General features: G+C 34.5%; 2 protein-coding genes across 2 annotated transcripts; both read left to right on the top strand.

Moving 5' to 3' along the window:
- Positions 1 to 5,152: 5,152 nt before the first annotated feature.
- LOC125186276 (uncharacterized) lies at positions 5,153 to 7,607 on the top strand. Its single transcript, XM_048082631.2, has 4 exons — positions 5,153 to 5,404; positions 5,549 to 5,631; positions 7,166 to 7,221; positions 7,319 to 7,607. The coding sequence occupies exons 1-4, from the start codon at positions 5,233 to 5,235 to the stop codon at positions 7,395 to 7,397; spliced, it is 390 nt and encodes a 129-aa protein (XP_047938588.1). The 5' UTR covers positions 5,153 to 5,232; the 3' UTR covers positions 7,398 to 7,607.
- A 1,233-nt stretch (positions 7,608 to 8,840) lies between these two features.
- LOC125188219 (regulator of nonsense transcripts UPF2) lies at positions 8,841 to 18,630 on the top strand. Its single transcript, XM_048084981.2, has 17 exons — positions 8,841 to 9,035; positions 9,327 to 9,414; positions 9,863 to 10,065; positions 10,930 to 11,274; positions 11,762 to 11,866; positions 11,975 to 12,102; positions 12,278 to 12,454; positions 12,538 to 12,619; positions 12,991 to 13,278; positions 13,386 to 13,583; positions 13,675 to 13,776; positions 14,110 to 14,361; positions 14,433 to 14,651; positions 14,868 to 15,038; positions 15,776 to 15,961; positions 17,016 to 17,474; positions 17,692 to 18,630. The coding sequence occupies exons 1-17, from the start codon at positions 8,973 to 8,975 to the stop codon at positions 18,187 to 18,189; spliced, it is 3,564 nt and encodes a 1,187-aa protein (XP_047940938.1). The 5' UTR covers positions 8,841 to 8,972; the 3' UTR covers positions 18,190 to 18,630.
- The last annotated feature ends 345 nt before the right edge of the window (positions 18,631 to 18,975 follow it).

The raw sequence follows: 18,975 nt of genomic DNA, 5'->3' as shown, positions 1-18,975 counted from the left end.
TGGGAAAAGAAAGAGAAATTGGAAAGAGAGGGGGGCGGCTCTTGTGTGTGAAGAAGTATTAGGGTTAGATTAAATATTAATTTGAGTGAACTACAAAAATGGTCCCTGGACTATGGATTTATCTCGCCCATAGTCCCTGTACTTTAAAAATATCGCCATTAGTCCCTGGACTAAGGGTTTATCTCGAAATTGGTCCTTTTAGCTTTTTTTGGTACGAAAATACCTTTTGATATTATTTTGGGGGGTTTGGGCAATTTGGTCTTTTTACACTTTTAACATTTTAAATCTGATATTATTTCGGCTATGTACTAACTTTGATATTATTTCAAATTTATCATCTTTTTTCCCTTTTGTCATCCTTCACTTTGTTTCTTTATTTCAATATTAGATTTAAGTTTACAAAATTTTAAATTTTAATTTTTAAATATCAATAAATGTTTTTAATTATAAAAATTATTAAATAGCAAAAATTAATAGTTATAATCAATATTTGATAGTGTTTAGTACTATGTAATTAATAACGTATGACAACGCCTTAGTTTTAATCAATATTTAATACAGTAGCTTTAATTATAAATAGATTATATAACACAATTTATTCTGAAATAAATATGCATCTAATGTAAGACTAATATAATTTTCGTTTATTAATTTGAAAACAATCAAAATTTACTAGAAAATTTCAACAAAAATACTCCTATATAAAATTTTCAGTAGGATCAAATTTTTAGTCAACTTCATAATATTTAATCACAAGCAATTATAACAACCGAACGGAGGCTAAATAGAATAACTCTTATTTTTCCATCATGATTAAAGCTACTGTATTAAATATTGATTAAAACTAAGGCGTTGTCATACCTTATTGATTACATAGGACTATACACTATCAAATATTGATTATAACTATTAATTTTTGCTATTTAATAATTTTTATAATTAAAAAAATTTATTGATATTTAAAAATTAAAATTTAAAATTTTGTAAAATTAAATCAAATATTGAAATAAAGAAACAAAGTGAAGGATGACAAAAGGGAAAAAGGATGATAAATTTGAAATAATATCAAAGTTAGTACATGGCTGAAATAATATCAGATTTAAAATGTTAAAAGTGTAAAAAGACCAAATTGCCCAAACCCCCCAAAATAATATCAAAGGGTATTTTCGTACCAAAAAAAGCCAAAAGGACCAATTTCGAGATAAACCCTTAGTCCAGGGACTATTGGCGATATTTTTAAAGTCCAGGGACTATGGGCGAGATAAACCCATAGTCCAGGGACCATTTTTGTAGTTCACTCTATTAATTTATGTAGTAAAATTGGGATTTGTTTCATGTATATTCTATAATAAATAATAATAGTGATAGTAATAATTTTGTACTAATTGATATTCTCTTTTTTTAGTAACGGGGATTTAATTTGGGTGGTGGGACTTGGGACGATTAATAGTGATATTAATAATTTTGTACTAATTCATATTAGTAAGTACTACTCCTTCCATCTCAAAGAAGATGATCCCTTTCTTGAGCGGCACATGATTTTATGCAACTTTATTTTGTGTGTTGAGAGGAGAGAGTAAAGTAAGAGATAGAATAAAGTAGAGATAAAAGTGTTTCCATTTTAAGTAATGGGTCATCTTAGTTGGGATAAATTAAAAAGGAAAGTGGGTTATTTTCAATGGGACGGAGGGAGTATGTTTTTGTAAAACTGTAAGTATAAAAAAACTTAGCTGATTATAAGTAAATAAAAAATTATATATTAATATTGAAAAAAATTAAAATGCCAAACCTAAAATATCAAAAGTGATCGTTTTATAATTATAGTGAGATTTGAATATTCATTTGATGACTGATGTATTTATGGAGTTAGTTTCCAATTGATTGTAGAAATTAATTATAGTAAGTTTTATATTACTAATTATATTCTGTTAGAAAAATTACTAGCTCTAAATATATATAAATATCAAATCTAAAATTTCAAACGTTTTGAGTTACTGTGAAATTTGAATATTTATTTCAGTGTATATATATAGTTAATTTTTAATTATTCGAGAACTAATTTATAGTAAGGTCTGTGACACTAATTATATTTAATTATAAAATGCTTATAGTACTCCTGTCAATCTTAACTGAAAAAAATTAGTTTGTTAAAAAATTATTATAATAAATGTTTATAATTTATATTTTTAAAGGTATATTTGATTATGCTTTCATCAAATCTTTTTAATATACTTTTATAATTTAATATTTTATAAAATATCATTATTACTTTTTATTTTAATTATAATAAACCAAACAAACCAAACAAATTTTTTGTTCCTTTCGGGTATGCCAAAGTCATTATAATAAATACTCATTACAGTTTCAATTTTAAGGGTTTTTATTTTATTGATTGGTAAACTAAATTTATTGTGATATAATTAAATTATTGTAAATATTTGTCGATATAATATAAGTATATAATAATTAAATTATTAATCATATTTTATTCAAGATATATACCTATAAGTACTATTATCTATTGACTTAAATTATGCTAAAGCGAGTATATTAATTGTGGAAATTTTAGGTTATTTTAGTATTTGCTTGCACATGTTGGCCTATTTCTAAAATGCATGTTTTTAGTCATGGGCAAATATATGTTTTATTTTCAAGAGACAAAATTATATACTACTGTTCTGTAATGATGACGTTGATGTTACATTTGATTCTATTATTATATTGTTTACTAAAACATTTTCTATAATTAAAGTGTATTTGAATTTTTCTATTTGATTGAAAGTACTTTAATGTGTAGAGTCAAATTAAATATTGATTTATTCCAATAATTTGTTGTTGACGCTTATACTATGCTTGAGACTGGTCATCTACTGTTTGTTAGAATCTAGCAAAAAAAATTATGTGCTATGATGTATAGTGGTTTGGTGGAGGTTGTACTGCGAGGTGAGACAAATGGTTCGATGCATGGTAAATCAATCATTCTGCCTTCCAGTTCTGTTGGTGGTGCAAGATATATGATCCAAAATTATCAAGATGCGATGGCTATTTATAGATGGATTGGTTATCCAAATTTGTTTATTACATTTACATGTAATCCGAAGTGGCCAGAGATTATTACCCCTCCGTTTTTTAAAAATAGCAACTATTTCCATTTTGGGTCGTTCCTAAAAAATAGAAATTTTAGAATCTTTCTATTTTAGGACATGGACCCTACAATCTACCAACTCTACTTTCACTATTTTTTATCTTTCTCTCTTACTTTACTCAATTTTCTTTTATTCTCTTTTACTTTACCAATTTTTCTCACTTACTTTACTAATTGTGTATTAAAACCAATGCCGTTTTAAATGTTTATATCTTTTGAATACGGAGGGAGTAGATTTCTTGGAGTTAAGAGACTAAAATTAGATGATCGTCCAGATATTGTATGTAGGATTTTCAAATTATCTGATTTTATTTTTTAGTCTTTACTTACACATATTTTATATTTATTTTAATTTTATTTTATATTTATTTTTTTAAATTCTTTTGTTCCATGCATAGCATGGGTGTTAACACTAGTTAATATCAATAACAAAGTTCGACCGCACCATGGCAACAAACTGATTACTCTTTTTTTTTTCCATTCCAACGTGTTAGATTATTTATATCATTTCTTGTGCCATTAATTGATAATAATAAATTCCTCATTTAATTTCCATCAGAGTCAGTTAGAAGATAATTTTACCAAAATTTGTCCAAGTTTCAATTTGAGTACCCTCAAAACTCATACTAGCAACTTTATTTGTGGCACAGACTAATACAGAAAGCATATACTACTATATCATCATAAGTAATGGAAAACCAAGAAAACAAATTAAGCTAATTATATTATAAACCTTGTACATTAATTTCTCACCACTGGCTTAATTTTGGTACTACAATTTTATGCAGTCTTATCTTCTAAAGTTCATATAACCTCTTCCATCTCAGTTTCTGAAACATAAAATAGGAAAATAAATTCAGAGGGGGACTAAAAACAAAAATCTCTCCTCTGAGATATTCTCCAAAAAGGTAAATCTCTCTACAGATATAATCATATATTGTATATTTGTTTGGCTAAATAGGGTAATTAACAAATGAAAGCATTACAACGATGAATATTGGCAGATTGTAGATGAAATGGATGATTTGGAAGAAGATACTAAGCGTGTCGACGACAAAGAAAATGGTGAAACGAAGACGCCTGTTGTTGCAGGGATCAATCTTGTTTTGATGATGTCTTTCCTATCGTTGTCCGAGGAAGATGGCTCCAAAATCGATGAAATCCAGGAAATTGAAACGTCGGATTCCGAACATAAATATGTGCATGGGCACAGCATTCAGGCAAGAAGGCAGCAAGTGAACCGGCTTCCGACCATCGAAAGGCAAACAACGTCTAGGGTTCATACCAAGATAAGAGACTCTAGGTCAATTTTGTAGCATGTTCTGTTTTAACAAATCAATAAACGCTATTGATGATATTGATATGTATCGTCTCCTATTTGATCTTAGTTCACCATTTCAACTATTTGATCTCAGGCATTGCAGACGATTCTGAATTTCCAAGAACGAGGCATGCATTCTACTTCTAGATGGACCAATTTTGCTTTGAGGCTTGCTTTTTTTAGGCAAGCTAGTTAGGAGAAGAAATCAAAGTTTTTGTAGTTTGTTAAATATCGTTGACACCATAATATAGGAAATGGCTGTATTATATCAAATATTCTTGCTAGTTCCATCAATATTTTCATAAATACGTTACGTTGTTCGAGTTTTTCATGTGTCTAATTAGGAAAGCCCAAAATATGAGTAGCATTTTAAAGATCTCGTTATAGCTTTGCAAATACTAGTATCTTCATTGAATTATTCATTTTAGACCAAGTAATTGGATGTAGAAGTTTGAGAGCTCATGCATGATTTGAAGTGGATTTTGAGCTCACCATTAATATGGAACTTCTTTAAAAATTGGGAATCTCAAATACCTAATGTTTGGGCCGTACGAAATGAAAATAGAACTTTTCGGCCCGGCCCCTATCGATGCCGGGCCTAAAGTATATGGCCCAGCCCGATAAACCGGTAGAATGGTAGGTACAGTTTGGCAGCTACTATTAACATTTGTCGGCGTAATAAACCAAAGATCACTGGTAATTTCAAGGCTCAAAAACGTAAAGGGAGAAAAGAAGAAGACGAGTTCAACACAATTATAAGCGAAAAATGGCGCTGCAATGGATGATTCTGGCCTACGTCGTGGCAGCTGAGGCAGCGATCGCGGTTATCCTCACGCTACCGGCGCCCAAAGCGATACAGTCGCGAATTTCATCGCTCATATCGCGTATTGTGCAGCCATCGCTATTCATCGTACCCTTCTCCGCCTTTCAGCTCCTAGGTACTCAATTTCTTCGCCTTTTGGGGATGAGTTTGCCGATTTCCGTCATATTTGGGTTTTTATTTTTTGTAATTTACATAGTAAGTTTTTTTAGGGGTTTATTGTTTTGTTTTCTAATTTTCTTTCTGTTTGAATTGATCTTAGATATATACTGGAAGAGTGAGCATCGCCTGAAATGTAGTGGCGAGACCTGCACTGCGGCTGAGAGGAGTCGTTATGAGAGAGCGGTAATTACAATTTCTTTGTTTTGGGGAAATAAAATATTCTTATTCTGAACTTAGACATTGGGTTATACTTTTTCTTTGCTTCAATTTTAAGAACGTAATAATGAAAATTTTTTTATTGTTCTTGGTGATGTTTCGTTTGAGTCGATCCAGCTGAAATCAAACCCTCGTTATGCTTGTACCGCAGCATCGTAGTTGAAAAACTACACTAGGTAACACATAGTAGTATATTAGTTGAATTGCATAAACTGAGACTGTTTTACTTAATAAAATAACGTGGTGAACAAAAGTGGATATTAGATTAGTTCTTATAGCATTGTTTTTGTTTGTAGTTTTGTACCATGTGGAGTGTGGACCTTGAGTTGAAGAAGTATCTGTTTGTTCAAGAATCTATTTCTGAGCGTATGCCTGATTCAATCGATCGCATTAAGTGATCAAAGTGGCTGTGAGCGACACTGGGGTAGGGGTGAATAGTGAAACATGAGATTCTTACAGCTTAATGGACGTATGAAGCTGATAGTGATGGTAGCAATCACTTCGGTAATACGAACATATTGTGCGGTGGATGGCTGCTCAGGGCTCGCTGAATAAGTCTTATTTTGCAGCCGATAGTAGTAATTAAATCTATAATAACAAAGCAGAGTGTCCTAAATATTTAGATTCTTTTGTGCATGTAGGATAGTATCGATATTGGGTTAGAGGTGAAGGTCATATGTTGTTGAGCCAGCTTTTTCGTTGCTGCTGGGCACGAGGAATTCCTGTTGTTATGTTAAAGAGTGATTATGTTTATCACCATTTGCTGTTTGCTTAATTTTATATGCCATTCACTCTATCAATCATATGCCTAATTATCTTTTTTTTTATTATGCTTCAAAACATTCTTTTGTATGCTTCAAATTTTTTTGAGATGTTTTGATACACACACACCTAGTAGAAATGAATATTTTTCATCAATCTCAGACTTAGATTTTTATGAACCAGCTGTTATAGTATTTAAATGAAATATCCTCTATATGCAGCTTTACTGGTCTCCAGCTCACTTGCTTTCAACTCTGCTAGAATTTGTTTTGTATGTGCCTGTATCTTTTGTATCTACATTCAGACTAATGGATCCTAAAAATGATGGAGCAAGATGTAATCCAGCATCATGGTGCCGACGCATCTCATTTAAACTTTCTCCTATTTTGTGTTTCTTATTCCTATCTATCTCTTTGGTAGCTCTTGATAACCTAGTCTTACTGGTTTTGTTAATCACTTTCTCCGTTTATTGTCAGTTCTGCTTTATTGATTGTTTATCCTAAAAGAATGTATAATGTAAATCTATATGCTTAATGTGTGCTCCCCTAGAAATTGGTCTTCACTTATGCTGGGATAATAAGTCATGATAGCATCGACTATATATAGAGAGCCTTTCACAGCGAGTTCTGTTGCACAATCATTTAAATTTTGAATCCATTCGCAATGTTTTAGGCTGGGATTATAAAATTTTTGTTTTGCAATTCACTTTATTGATTATGTTGTCAACGATGAGATGCAGTTCTTCAAGGCTCAGAGAAATGTGATCTTGTGTTTAGCTGCATGCTTCCTTTACTGGTAAAACAACTTTTTTTTGCATTTCCAAGTTATTATCTGATTTCATTGAGTTTTTGCTTCTGTATCCTCACATGGAGGCTTCTCAATACTATTGCAGGTGTATCTACCGCATCTGCAGTTATCACAAGGAGATTGAACGCTTGGAGGAAGTGGAGAAGAGAGAGAAGAAGGATTAAATAAAAAAACGGTAGCTTTGCTATACAAAACTTTTTCATGACGGCTCTTGTTTCCTCTGTTCATGTGATTGTTATGGCTGTTTGAGTTGTGTATGCTCGGAACTCGTTGTTGTTGGGATCATATGTGTATCTGTAATATCGTAAACATAACTAGTTTGATCACTAAAAATTTCCCTGCCGATACAGATATATAAACTCGTGGTTCACGCTTGTATTTTGCAGATGGGGTTTCGACCCCCACTTTCAGAAGTATAGTTCCTGTTTTGATACACGCGCAATTTTTCGATTTTGTGTACTGTGGTTCACAAAAATCAATATAAACATATAAGTAATGAAGGAAATATAAATTATTTGTGCTGTTTATATATTTTAAATAAGCACTAAAATAATTATGCCACAATCAGTGGGTTGTAGCATGTTTGGCGATGCGGAGATGTGGTGACCCTGGGAGACTTTAGATCCTAATATGCAAATCTGGTTTTAAACTTCTTAACTCTAAAGATAGCAAATAGAAACTTGGTTTGAAAGAATGAAAGAAGAGAATTAAAGGGTATTGGTTTCATTGATTTTTCGGTTAGTTCAGTCATAAATTCAGCTTCCAATTATGATTCAAGTTACTTTAGGATAATCACAAAAGCTCCTACAAACCTTCTCTCAAAACATTTAGATTGTTGATTACACACTGGAGTAATTCTGCATCGTTGGTTATTTGGACGTATGCCTTAATTATTCATAGTCATTAGTCATGTATTATTACTCATGTCTCATCTAAAGTCTTGTAACAATAAGTACAACAATTCATTCCATTACTGGCTAAACACTGCGAATAGGAATTATTAAAATAAAACAAGGTCTAGATTTCGGACAATCAATTAAAATAACATCAAAGTATACTCATTTCAAATACTAGAAGTCCACGAGCTTAGCTACTTAAAAACAAATAAACGAAAACAACTATAAGAGAACTAAAATTGACAATTTTCAACACGTCACAAATACATACGAAATTAATGAGTTTAGATCAAGTTTTATTGACTTTGTATTCTTACGGATTGGCATGTTAGGAACATGATAATTTCAACAGGATTGGTCGTGTTTAAAGCTAGTGGAGCGTCATAACTCTTTTATATCCGGTCACCATATTGTAGCATATTACAAGGTTTATTGGAGCGAACTCGGCGAACTGCCTATTAATTAAACTTGCGATTCTGACTTCACAATCAGTATTTTCTATTATAATCTATTTTAAACTCTTTCTGTTATGAAAAATCAGCAAAATAATTTAAGAATCAATTAATAAAAATAGATTAAATTTAAATGATAAATAATATAAAAATAGTCAAGTCCAACCAGGATAAAAGCTTGTGCTTGTATCAACTTTAGTCTTCCATATTTTGTTGTCATTAGCATCGCTGCCAAACACCGTCTTAGTCAAATCCAATTTAGATCGTTGCCAAACAGCACCTATTAAAAGAACTCAAAATTACACAAACTTCCATCCCCAATCCCCCACCCCGACGTCGATCTCTTCCACGCCCGCGCACTTTCTCTCTCCGCCCCCATCTCTCTAACAACATGGAACCCGGTGACGGAGAACAACAAGAGAAGCATGATGACGAGCGAAGACACGACGACGAGGTCACAATTTTTCATTTCACTTCTTCCTTCAATTCCCCATTTCTTTTAATTACTCGTACTCGTACTAGATGTTCCTGTCCCCTTTTCTGTTGAAATAAACCCTCGCTCCGATTTCTGTACCAAATTGAGAGCTTACTTTATCAATGACAGTGCTACTTTAGGTTTTCCTTTTTCCTTTTTTTCTCTTAATTTTTTATTATGGGAGGTGAAGATTAAGTATTTTTTTGTTGCTTGTTGTTAGATGGTATAGTTTTAATTTTGAGGGTTTACTGATAGAGTTATTTGTTGCAGGAAGCCATTGCCCGGCTTGAGGAATTTAAGAAATCCATTGAAGCCAAAATGGCGTTGCGTCAAAGTAATTTGAATCCCGAGAGGCCTGGTTGGTACTCTCACTGATAGAAATTGACTTGAATTCACAGCTTCTATAGCTTAACTTCTCATAATGAGTATTCTCCTAGGATTTTCAAATGCCAAATAATTCCATTCACTGTTGAATACTTGAATATGCCACGAGATTGCTGATAGGAGGAGGCTAGCCTGTTCAATTTTTTTAGAATGACATTAAGTGAATAAGGTTTCTTGGGGCTCTGGTGAAGTGCCACTATATATGCCTAATCAATCCTGCTGATGTTCCATCCAGTAATACGATTGATGCTTGAGATACTAAGATTTTGTTCTCCATACATGTATCAAATTTAAAGATGTAATGTACAAATTAGTTATATGACTTCTGTATGGCCACATGCTTTTTTTTTTGTTTATAATTCAGATTCTGGACAACATCTCCGTACAGCCTAACTGCTGATATAGCTATTTTTCGGTTTCAGACACAGGCTTTCTGAGGACACTTGACTCTAGCATCAAGCGCAATACAGCAGTCATTAAAAAATTAAAGCAAATCAATGAGGAGCAGCGAGAAGGTCTGATGGATGAATTGCGTGGTGTAAATTTAAGCAAATTTGTTAGTGAAGCCGTGGCTGCGATTTGTGATGCTAAGCTTAAAGCAGCTGATATACAATCTGCTGTACAGGTAGTTATTGTTTAGCTGTCTTGCCTTGCATTCTGCTGTTGTAAAGTTAATAATCTTCTTATTATGTCTCCTGAATTCATTTACTAAAAGATTATGCCACGTGCTCTTGAGTCTTGAGTTCTATATGTCTCACCCATGACAATGATACCACAGTGGGTTGTTATAGACAGTTTAACTAGTTACTAAACTTGTAGACACTCAGTACTCAGTCTAGGCTGCTTTGTGATGGATTTTCAATTTTAACCTAAATTATGACTAGTCCACTCTAGGGGTCCACTTTGGTGCATTATGAGAGAGATTATAGTATTAATCTATTAAACATGCTGGAGGTTGGTAGTTGCATACAGAACAGGGAATAGTTGTTAGGCACATGAAGACGTAAGCTTTGACAGCCTTGGAGGTGCATAACTTTAGTATGGCCTGCCTTGGCTTTAAGGCACGTGCCTTACATGAGGCACCAGGTTCAAGGCTTGACTTTTTACTTCATCTAGGTTTTATTCTTCTCTTTGCTGTTAATTGTGCTTAGATTGATGAAGGACTATATAATGGAACACATTTTGAATGATAGTTTATTTAGGACTAACTATTCCATAGTTGTGGTTTTAGGCTTGTAGTTAATATGTTTCTTTTTAGTTTCTTGTACCATGGATTCCTAAATGAACTGTACTTGATTAAATTTTATCCAAGATTTAGAAAATACTATTGACAATCGTTTCAAATGGACTCTAATGGTTAAAAAGAGCACTTGCGTAATATCTGTGGGATTTCACTGTGTGACTTTCAGCAGCCCTTTTCATCCTTTACGTCTATTTCATTCTTTTCCCTCTGGTACCTATAGATCTAACAAGAATATTCTTGCATCAGATTTGTTCTTTGCTCCATCAGAGGTACAAAGAATTTGCCCCTAGTCTTGTTCAAGGTCTCTTAAAAGTTTTTGTACTGGGAAAATCTGTGGAGGATCTCGATGCAGACAAAAATTCAAGAGCCATGAAGAAGCGGAGTACCTTGAAGCTTCTCTTGGAGCTTTACTTTGTTGGGGTTATAGAAGATACTGGTATATTTGTGAACATCATTAAGGATCTTACTAGCCCAGAGCATTTGAAGGATCGTGATGCAACACAGACAAATTTGTCCCTTCTTGCTAGTTTTGCTCGACAAGGAAGGTTTCTTCTTGGATTTCCGTTAACAGATCAAGATATTCTTGAAGAGGTACATTTGTTATTGGTTTCCTTCAAGTTTTAGTTTTACATTTTGTGGTCTAACATCTTCTGCTCTGCTGAGGTCCTACTATCTTTACTAAGCTAATTATAAATGAGTATTAGACTTCACCAGGATATTTGTTCATTAACTTGAATCTGAGACTCAAATATGCAGTACAGTTAAGTACATTCATGATATATACAGATGAATCATATATACATACATTGGCCATGCATAAAACTCTATAGTAGGGCCTTTTACTGAATTGCACTTTATTCATGGTTCCACATTCGAAATGCATGACAAATGATCTCTTGTCAAGGTAGCCATTCAATAATTGTGTGAACTATGATGGATCTGGATCGTTGCTTTGTTACTTTTAACTATGGCTGAGAGCATATTCTTGCTTTTGACTGCATATAAGTACATGGTATTGAGTGCTAAGATTTATAACTAGTTATATTTACTTTATTTTGCTGGTGTCCATGACTTACAGTTTCTTAAGAGACTTAATATTACGGCAGATCAGAAAAAAATCTTCCGGAAGGCTTTCCAGTCTTACTATGATGCTGCTGTGGAACTTCTTCTATCTGAGCATGCTGTAAGGACTTTGAAGTTCAGTTTTTGGTGTTAGATTCCTGTTGCATTTATTAGTTTCTTGATTTTATTTGTGCCTAAGTTTCTGATCTATTTAATTCCTGAATGGTAGTCACTTCGCCAAATGGAGCATGAAAATGCAAAGATTTTGAATGCCAAAGGTGAATTGAGTGAGGAAAATGCCACATCATATGAAAAGCTGCGGAAATCGTATGACCTTCTAAGTCGTGGCGTCTCATCGTGAGTTAATTGTCACTATTCCTGCTAAAACTTGCATATGTATAATACATTAATATCTATACTCTTTAGGGATTCTCATTTGTTTTCCCCTGCCATTCTTTTTTGGCGCGTATATCAGTGCTTCTTCAGTGTTTTTGCCTATGGTTGTGAACTGTTACAATCTTTTCTTTTGTAGTTTAGCAGAAGCACTTGATATGCAACCTCCTGTGATGCCAGAGGATAGTCATACGACCAGAGTCACATCAGGGGAGGATGTTTCATCTCCTGTTGCCAGCAAAGATTCTCCCACTCTCGAAGCCCTGTGGGATGATGATGATACTAGAGCCTTCTACGAGTGCCTTCCAGATCTTAGGTGGCTGATTTATGAATTGATTATTGTGTTTGTCCTTAAATGAAATAATGGGGCTAAAATTGTTGACTGGTTTTCCTGATTAGAGCATTTGTTCCCGCGGTTTTGCTTGGAGAGGTTGAATCGAAGTCGAATGAACAATCTTCAAAGTCCCAGGATCTGCCAGCTGTAATTACTTTTCTCCGATATTAGTTGCATTTACTATGGAGTACCACAAGCATGCATCATGGTCATATATTAGTAGTCCAATAAATTCCTCCTTTTTATTCCAAGGTTCAATCCTTGATCTTGTTATTGAATGTCTTATAAACAATTTTAGTGAAAATCATACCAGAACTATGGTCTTAGTTGTATTATCCTTGACATGTTTGCATAGGTTGTGTTTCCTTTCTCATGCAATAATTTCTAGGGCCCTATTTAAGATTCAGAGGGTTTACCTATTTTGGGTTTCTCAGGCCTATGCTTTGTTATTCTTTAGAATATGCTACAATGTTACCGGGACTTATGGTTGTCCATTCACATTGTAATTGATTTTGAAGGATACGACTCCTGAGTCAGATAAAGGTCAAGTGGTTATCCAAGAAAATCCTGAGGTCCCTGCTGATTCTACAATTGTACAAGAGGATAAAGAGGGCAAAGATAATGACAAAGAAGAAAAGGACAAGGAGAAAGCCAAAGACTCTGACAAAGAGAAGGGTAAGGAGAAGGATGCTGGAAGAGGAGAAATTGAAAAGGATAAAACCAAAGGTCTTGATGGAACTAATCTTGAAGCTTTACTGCATAGGCTTCCAAGCTGTGTTAGCCGTGATCTAATTGACCAGCTCACAGTAAATTTTCTGTTCCCGCCCAAGCACTGTTTTGTTTTTATTGGTTAGTTTTACTATATCTAGATGTCAGGATGGGTCTCTAACCAGAATTCGTTCTTATTTTCAAGGTTGAGTTTTGCTATCTTAACTCAAAGTCCACTAGGAAAAAGCTCGTGAGGGTATTGTTCAATGTGCCAAGAACATCTCTTGAGCTGTTGGCGTACTACTCACGGATGGTTGCTACACTGTCTACGTGTATGAGAGATGTAGCATCCATGCTCTTACAGTTGTTGGAGGAAGAGTTCAATACTTTAATTAATAAGAAGGTGATCTAAACCGATTCACTTGTATTGTAGTTTGAACCCACACTGTATTCTTGCCGGTTACACATTATCTCCTGTTCTTGTTGTATTGCAGGATCAAATGAATATTGAAACAAAAATCAGGAATATACGATTTATTGGAGAACTATGCAAGTTTAAAATTGCTCCTGCCAGCTTAGTTTTTACCTGTCTAAAGGTACAGAATACATTGTTTTTTATATAATGTACACGTGGAATAATTTTCTGCTTTCCTCTAGTAAGCTTATACTGGTGTATTAGGAACTTTTTCGTCTCAGAAGCTATGTTTTTCTCTGGTTGGTGGCTGTGCCGTCTTCTCCTTCCACTATTTGGGACATAATAAACCCTTTAGTTCCTAAAATTTGCTCGATGCAGTGCATGGAACATTGAAACTGTTGGCTTTTGGCGTATCCTACGAATTTTTCTGCTTGTTTCATTGCAATAATTTGAACACTTATGTCAGGTTGAGACAGTTTTTCCATTTATGAGAGTCGGTTTTCTCTTGTTGCAGGCTTGTTTAGATGATTTCACACACCATAATATAGATGTTGCTTGCAATCTACTTGAGACGTGTGGCCGCTTTCTCTACCGGTCCCCTGAGACCACTGTTCGCATGTCAAACATGCTAGAGATACTGATGCGCTTGAAAAACGTTAAGAATTTGGATCCCCGTCAAAGCACCTTGGTGGAAAATGCTTATTACTTGTGTAAACCACCAGAAAGATCTGCACGAGTCTCCAAAGTCCGTCCTCCTTTACATCAGGTAGTTTTCCTCTCCATCAACTGTAATAATATGCTAATATTGAAATGATTCTAACCCTATCTATTCTGCAGTATATTAGGAAACTACTTTTCTCAGATCTTGACAAGTCCTCCATCGAGCATGTTCTAAGACAATTGCGCAAGCTGCCTTGGAATGAATGTGAGGAGTATCTTTTGAAGTGTTTTCTGAAGGTTCACAAAGGGAAATATGGTCAGATTCATTTGATTGCATCGCTTACTGCTGGTCTGAGTCGCTATCATGATGACTTTGCAGTTGCCGTTGTTGATGAGGTTAGTCCCCGGATGTCTGAACTAACCAAATATCTGGCAGCTTTTGTATCTTTATATTTAGATTTACCACTATTAACAAATCAATCACATATATTGAGGTACCATCCACCCTGTTGCTTTGATCTGTAAATTTTGGATGTATATTCATAAATTTTAGCTCTAAAATTTTTCACAATCTTACTCTAAATTATCCTACATAAAATTCTCTCTCTTCAGGTTTTGGAGGAAATTAGAGTGGGTTTAGAGTTAAATGAATATGGAATGGAGCAACAGCGGATTGCATACATGCGTTTCTTGGGGGAACTGTATAACTACGAACTTGTTGATTCATCTGTCATTTTTGATACGCTCTATCTAATTCTTTCTTTTGGACATGGGACGACAGAGGTATGGAGTTGTTACGTCAAACCACACATTTATTACTTATAATGTTCAATTTGTCACAATTTGTATGGCTGATTTTTCATCCTTATCTTGGTCTAACGAGTTTGATGTAAGCTATTCCTGTGATTTACTTGAGTTTTGATTAATAAATGAAGATGCTTCGATGGTTTTGAAATAAGTTTTGTTTGAATATATTTTCTGGTGATCGTTTTTTGAGAAATTCTGTCATGTACTCTTAGAAAATTATAATGTTAATAATTTATTTTTGAAAGATATCAAATTTAGTGGCTTTTTTGCACTTTTAAGTGGTGTATTATATTATAGTATGTGTTTCATTTATTGAAAAATGTCATTCAATTAATTGTGATTTCATGAAGCATCGGAAGTCAATCCAGTGAACATCTATCTTAGTCCCTTAGTCGTCCGTCAAATTTCTGGAAGACATTGTCAATTTGAAGCCTCATCTTGGCCTCTTGAGTTAGTCCCTAGCTTTTTGGTATAGTATATATTCAGAAAAGTGGCTATTGTGTCACTGTAGAGAGCACAAATATTGTCGCTGTGATGTCTGAGCTATAATTCTCTACATGATAAGAATTTTTTTTCATGCTAGGTCATGAGTTGTTGAATAGGATTTGTCTTGCTGCTATTGATACTTTAATCATCATATTGTATCTACATTGGTAGAATACTTCAAATTTTTAAGCAGACATTGATTGGTTTGCCTTATTTCATGAAACTAGCAAGATACATTGGATCCTCCGGAGGATTGTTTTCGTATGAGAATGGTCATCGTACTTCTTGAGACATGTGGGCATTATTTTGATAGAGGTTCATCAAAAAGGAAGCTTGATCGGTTCTTGATACACTTCCAGAGGTATATTCTGAGCAAAGGTGTCCTTCCCCTGGATGTAGAATTTGATCTGCAGGTCAGTGTCTAACTTGTGTTATTTCTATGTGAAGTCTGGACTGGACCATTATCTTACCTTAATTGCATTTTTCATGATGTCAAATAAATGAACATAGGATCAAGCTAAACCAAATTCAAAACCCTAATAATGAATAAATTTTCTGGAATAGTTTCCTATAACTTCAGATTTGGGTAGGATTGACCAAATTGTAGGATACATCATTTCAAACTTTGAGATTATCCTTTAAGTCTCTCTTTCTCCTCCAAGAATAATGTAGATTTGATGTACACACTTCACGAAGAGTTAAGTTTAAGCCTTCACTTTGTTAGTTGGAAGGCAATAAAGTTAACTCATGAAAGTGGGTTTTGAAAATTTTTTGTTGTTGCACCAGTTAAAAGTAGAAATGTATATCTTCATTTGAATCTAAGTTCTGGTACAAGGAACACAAATTGGTGAATGTTATGTTGATGCTCTTTGATAACAGACTTGTGCATTGTGTGTATTGTTTTCTTGGAGAATTTTTTGCGTTGTCCTTGGAGACAGACTTATGAAGCAAGTACGATTATGTGGCAGAATAAAAGTTGGCCCGTTGACATGAAAAGCTGCTAATTACTACCTATCTCATGATATGACACGATATAAAACACTTATTTTATATGCTGCCTTGGAAACTAGAATGTCAATGTCCCTAGTCTTCTCAATTAATTTTATATTTTCTTACATGAGTGTTGGGATAGGATAAAAAATGGGAAGTTGAAATGGTCCGTTAGCATTTGGTTCTTGAAACCATGTAGCTAATATCTCCTTGCTTGTCAATCATTTAGGTTATATTACTGTTCAAGTGGTGTCATTCACCAGCGCTGCATATAATATGTTATAGCTATAGTTGAGTCATCTTAATTTAATAAAAGATGTTCGTATCATCTAGAAATAGAATGCATATTTGACAGCTCATAATGAAAAGTACATGAGGGAGTATTATATTCCCCATCATTACAGCTCTATCTTGTAACATGAGGTACTTTACTTGTAACTTATTTCAGCTGATCTTACAAATGCAATTACTTTTCAGGATTTGTTTGTTGAATTGAGGCCAAAGATGATCCGTTATTCATCATTTGAGGAGGTTAATGTTGCTCTATCTGATCTTGAAGAACTTGAACGTAGAGTTTCAGAGAAAGCTCATAATGAAAAGTACTCAGACTCGGAAAAAAATCCACGGAGGACAAGTTCTGGCACTCTATCTGTCAATGGACAAAGTACTGGTAATGGCACTGAGGAAAATGGTGAAGTGCACGAAGATGATGCTGGGGAGACGGATAGTGACTCTGGAAGTGGCACCACTGAGAACATTGGTCGTGATGATGAAGAAACTGATCAAGATGAGGTTGGTGAAAGTGAAGATGAATATGATGAGGGACGGGATCCTGCTTCAGATGAAGATGATAAGGTCCGTGTAAGGCAGAAGGTAGCCAAGGTAGACCCACAGGAGGTGGCTGATTTTGACCGGGAACTGAGAGCTCTAATGCAGGCAAGATTTTTTAATTTATTTTCCATTTGGGTCAGCCTGTGTTGGATGCTCAAGAACCCATATGGGTATTCCTGCCTTGTCCATGGTGGTACTTGTGGCACTGTGAAAACAAACAAGTCTTTCTCGAACTTGCACCTTTTCCGATTTTCGTAGAAAATCAAACGGTGACTAAAATCTCAAATTAATGCAACTAAAGTAGATTGTTGAATGGATGCAGGAAAGTTTGGATTCAAGAAAGTTAGAGTTGCGCTCACGACCAACAATAAATATGATGATTCCCATGAATTTGTTCGAGGGCTCGGTCAAAGAACACCATGGAAGAGGAACTGAAGGTGAAAGTGGTGATGAGATAACAGATGATGGGATTGGTGGAAGCAAGGAAGTCCAGGTGAAGGTGCTTGTGAAGCGAGGTAACAAGCAACAGACAAAGCAGATGTATATCCCCCGTGATTGCTCTCTCGTGCAGAGCACAAAGCAAAAGGAAGCAGCTGAGCTAGAAGAGAAACAAGACATAAAGCGTCTTGTCCTAGAATACAACGATAGAGAAGAGGAAGAACTGAACGGAGGTATGCAGCCACTAAACTCATCTCACAGTGGAGGTAGAGTGTCAAACAGGGGCCATTCATGGGATGGACAGCATAGGTCTGGAGGGCCACGCCACCGGCAGCATATTTACCATTCTGGTGCCGGCGTTTACTATGGAAGGAGAAGATAGTTCTTTCACAATCATTGCAAAAGAGCACAAGTTGCCCGAGCAATGGGAATGAAGCTGCACCAGCCATATTAATCGGCCTTTACAAGTAACAAGACTGAAAGATTATCCAAGTCAGCATTTCAGGCCTTTATTGTGAAGAAGTGCAATTGGCAGAGTTGGAAATTATATGTAGGCGCGTATTGTTCGGAGGTTGTAGAAAGGGTAGGTTTTAAAAGGTAATATAAGATCAATGGTGTTTGGCAGCTGCATCGAGATATCTTTAGTTGGGTTTGTTTTGAGAAACATGTAGCTTCTAATGCTTTTTTTTTAACCTAAATTGCACTGTCGAAATTGTTTGCGTGCATATATGTATGTGTGTCTGACATTTAGAAAATCTATTCTCTTTGGGGTGCTTACCTTTGTGTATATATTTGAGGGGATGTATTTATATCTTTTTTTTCATTTTTTTTTTCTTTTTCCTTCTCAATCTCGTCCCTCCATTTTCAAGATCTGATGGCCAAAAATTAAGCTTGTTTTCATTATTCATATTATTAAATTAATTGGAAAAGGGCATTGTTGGGAGTGATTTTTTGCAGCGGTTATTTCATTTCCTTAATTCTCTCCATTAAGTTTGGTAGTTATATTTTCTAATTTATTTTTCATATTTAATTCTTCTTCTTCTTCTTCTTCTCTCCTCCATCTTTACGGTTTACATTGCTGTAAATCACAAAATTCAAATTCCATTCCTCTGCCATAATTTTGAGCATCTTCCATCGATTTTCTTCATAAGTTTTGGTGTTTTCAATT

Source organism: Salvia hispanica, chromosome 5 (genome assembly GCF_029641045.1).
Source record: "Salvia hispanica isolate PSC_SH4W2 chromosome 5, Shi_PSC_v1, whole genome shotgun sequence".
Taxonomy (NCBI): Eukaryota; Viridiplantae; Streptophyta; class Magnoliopsida; order Lamiales; family Lamiaceae; genus Salvia; species Salvia hispanica.
The sequence above is the reverse complement of the archived record's forward strand: the minus strand, read 5'-3'. Positions and strand labels throughout refer to the sequence as shown.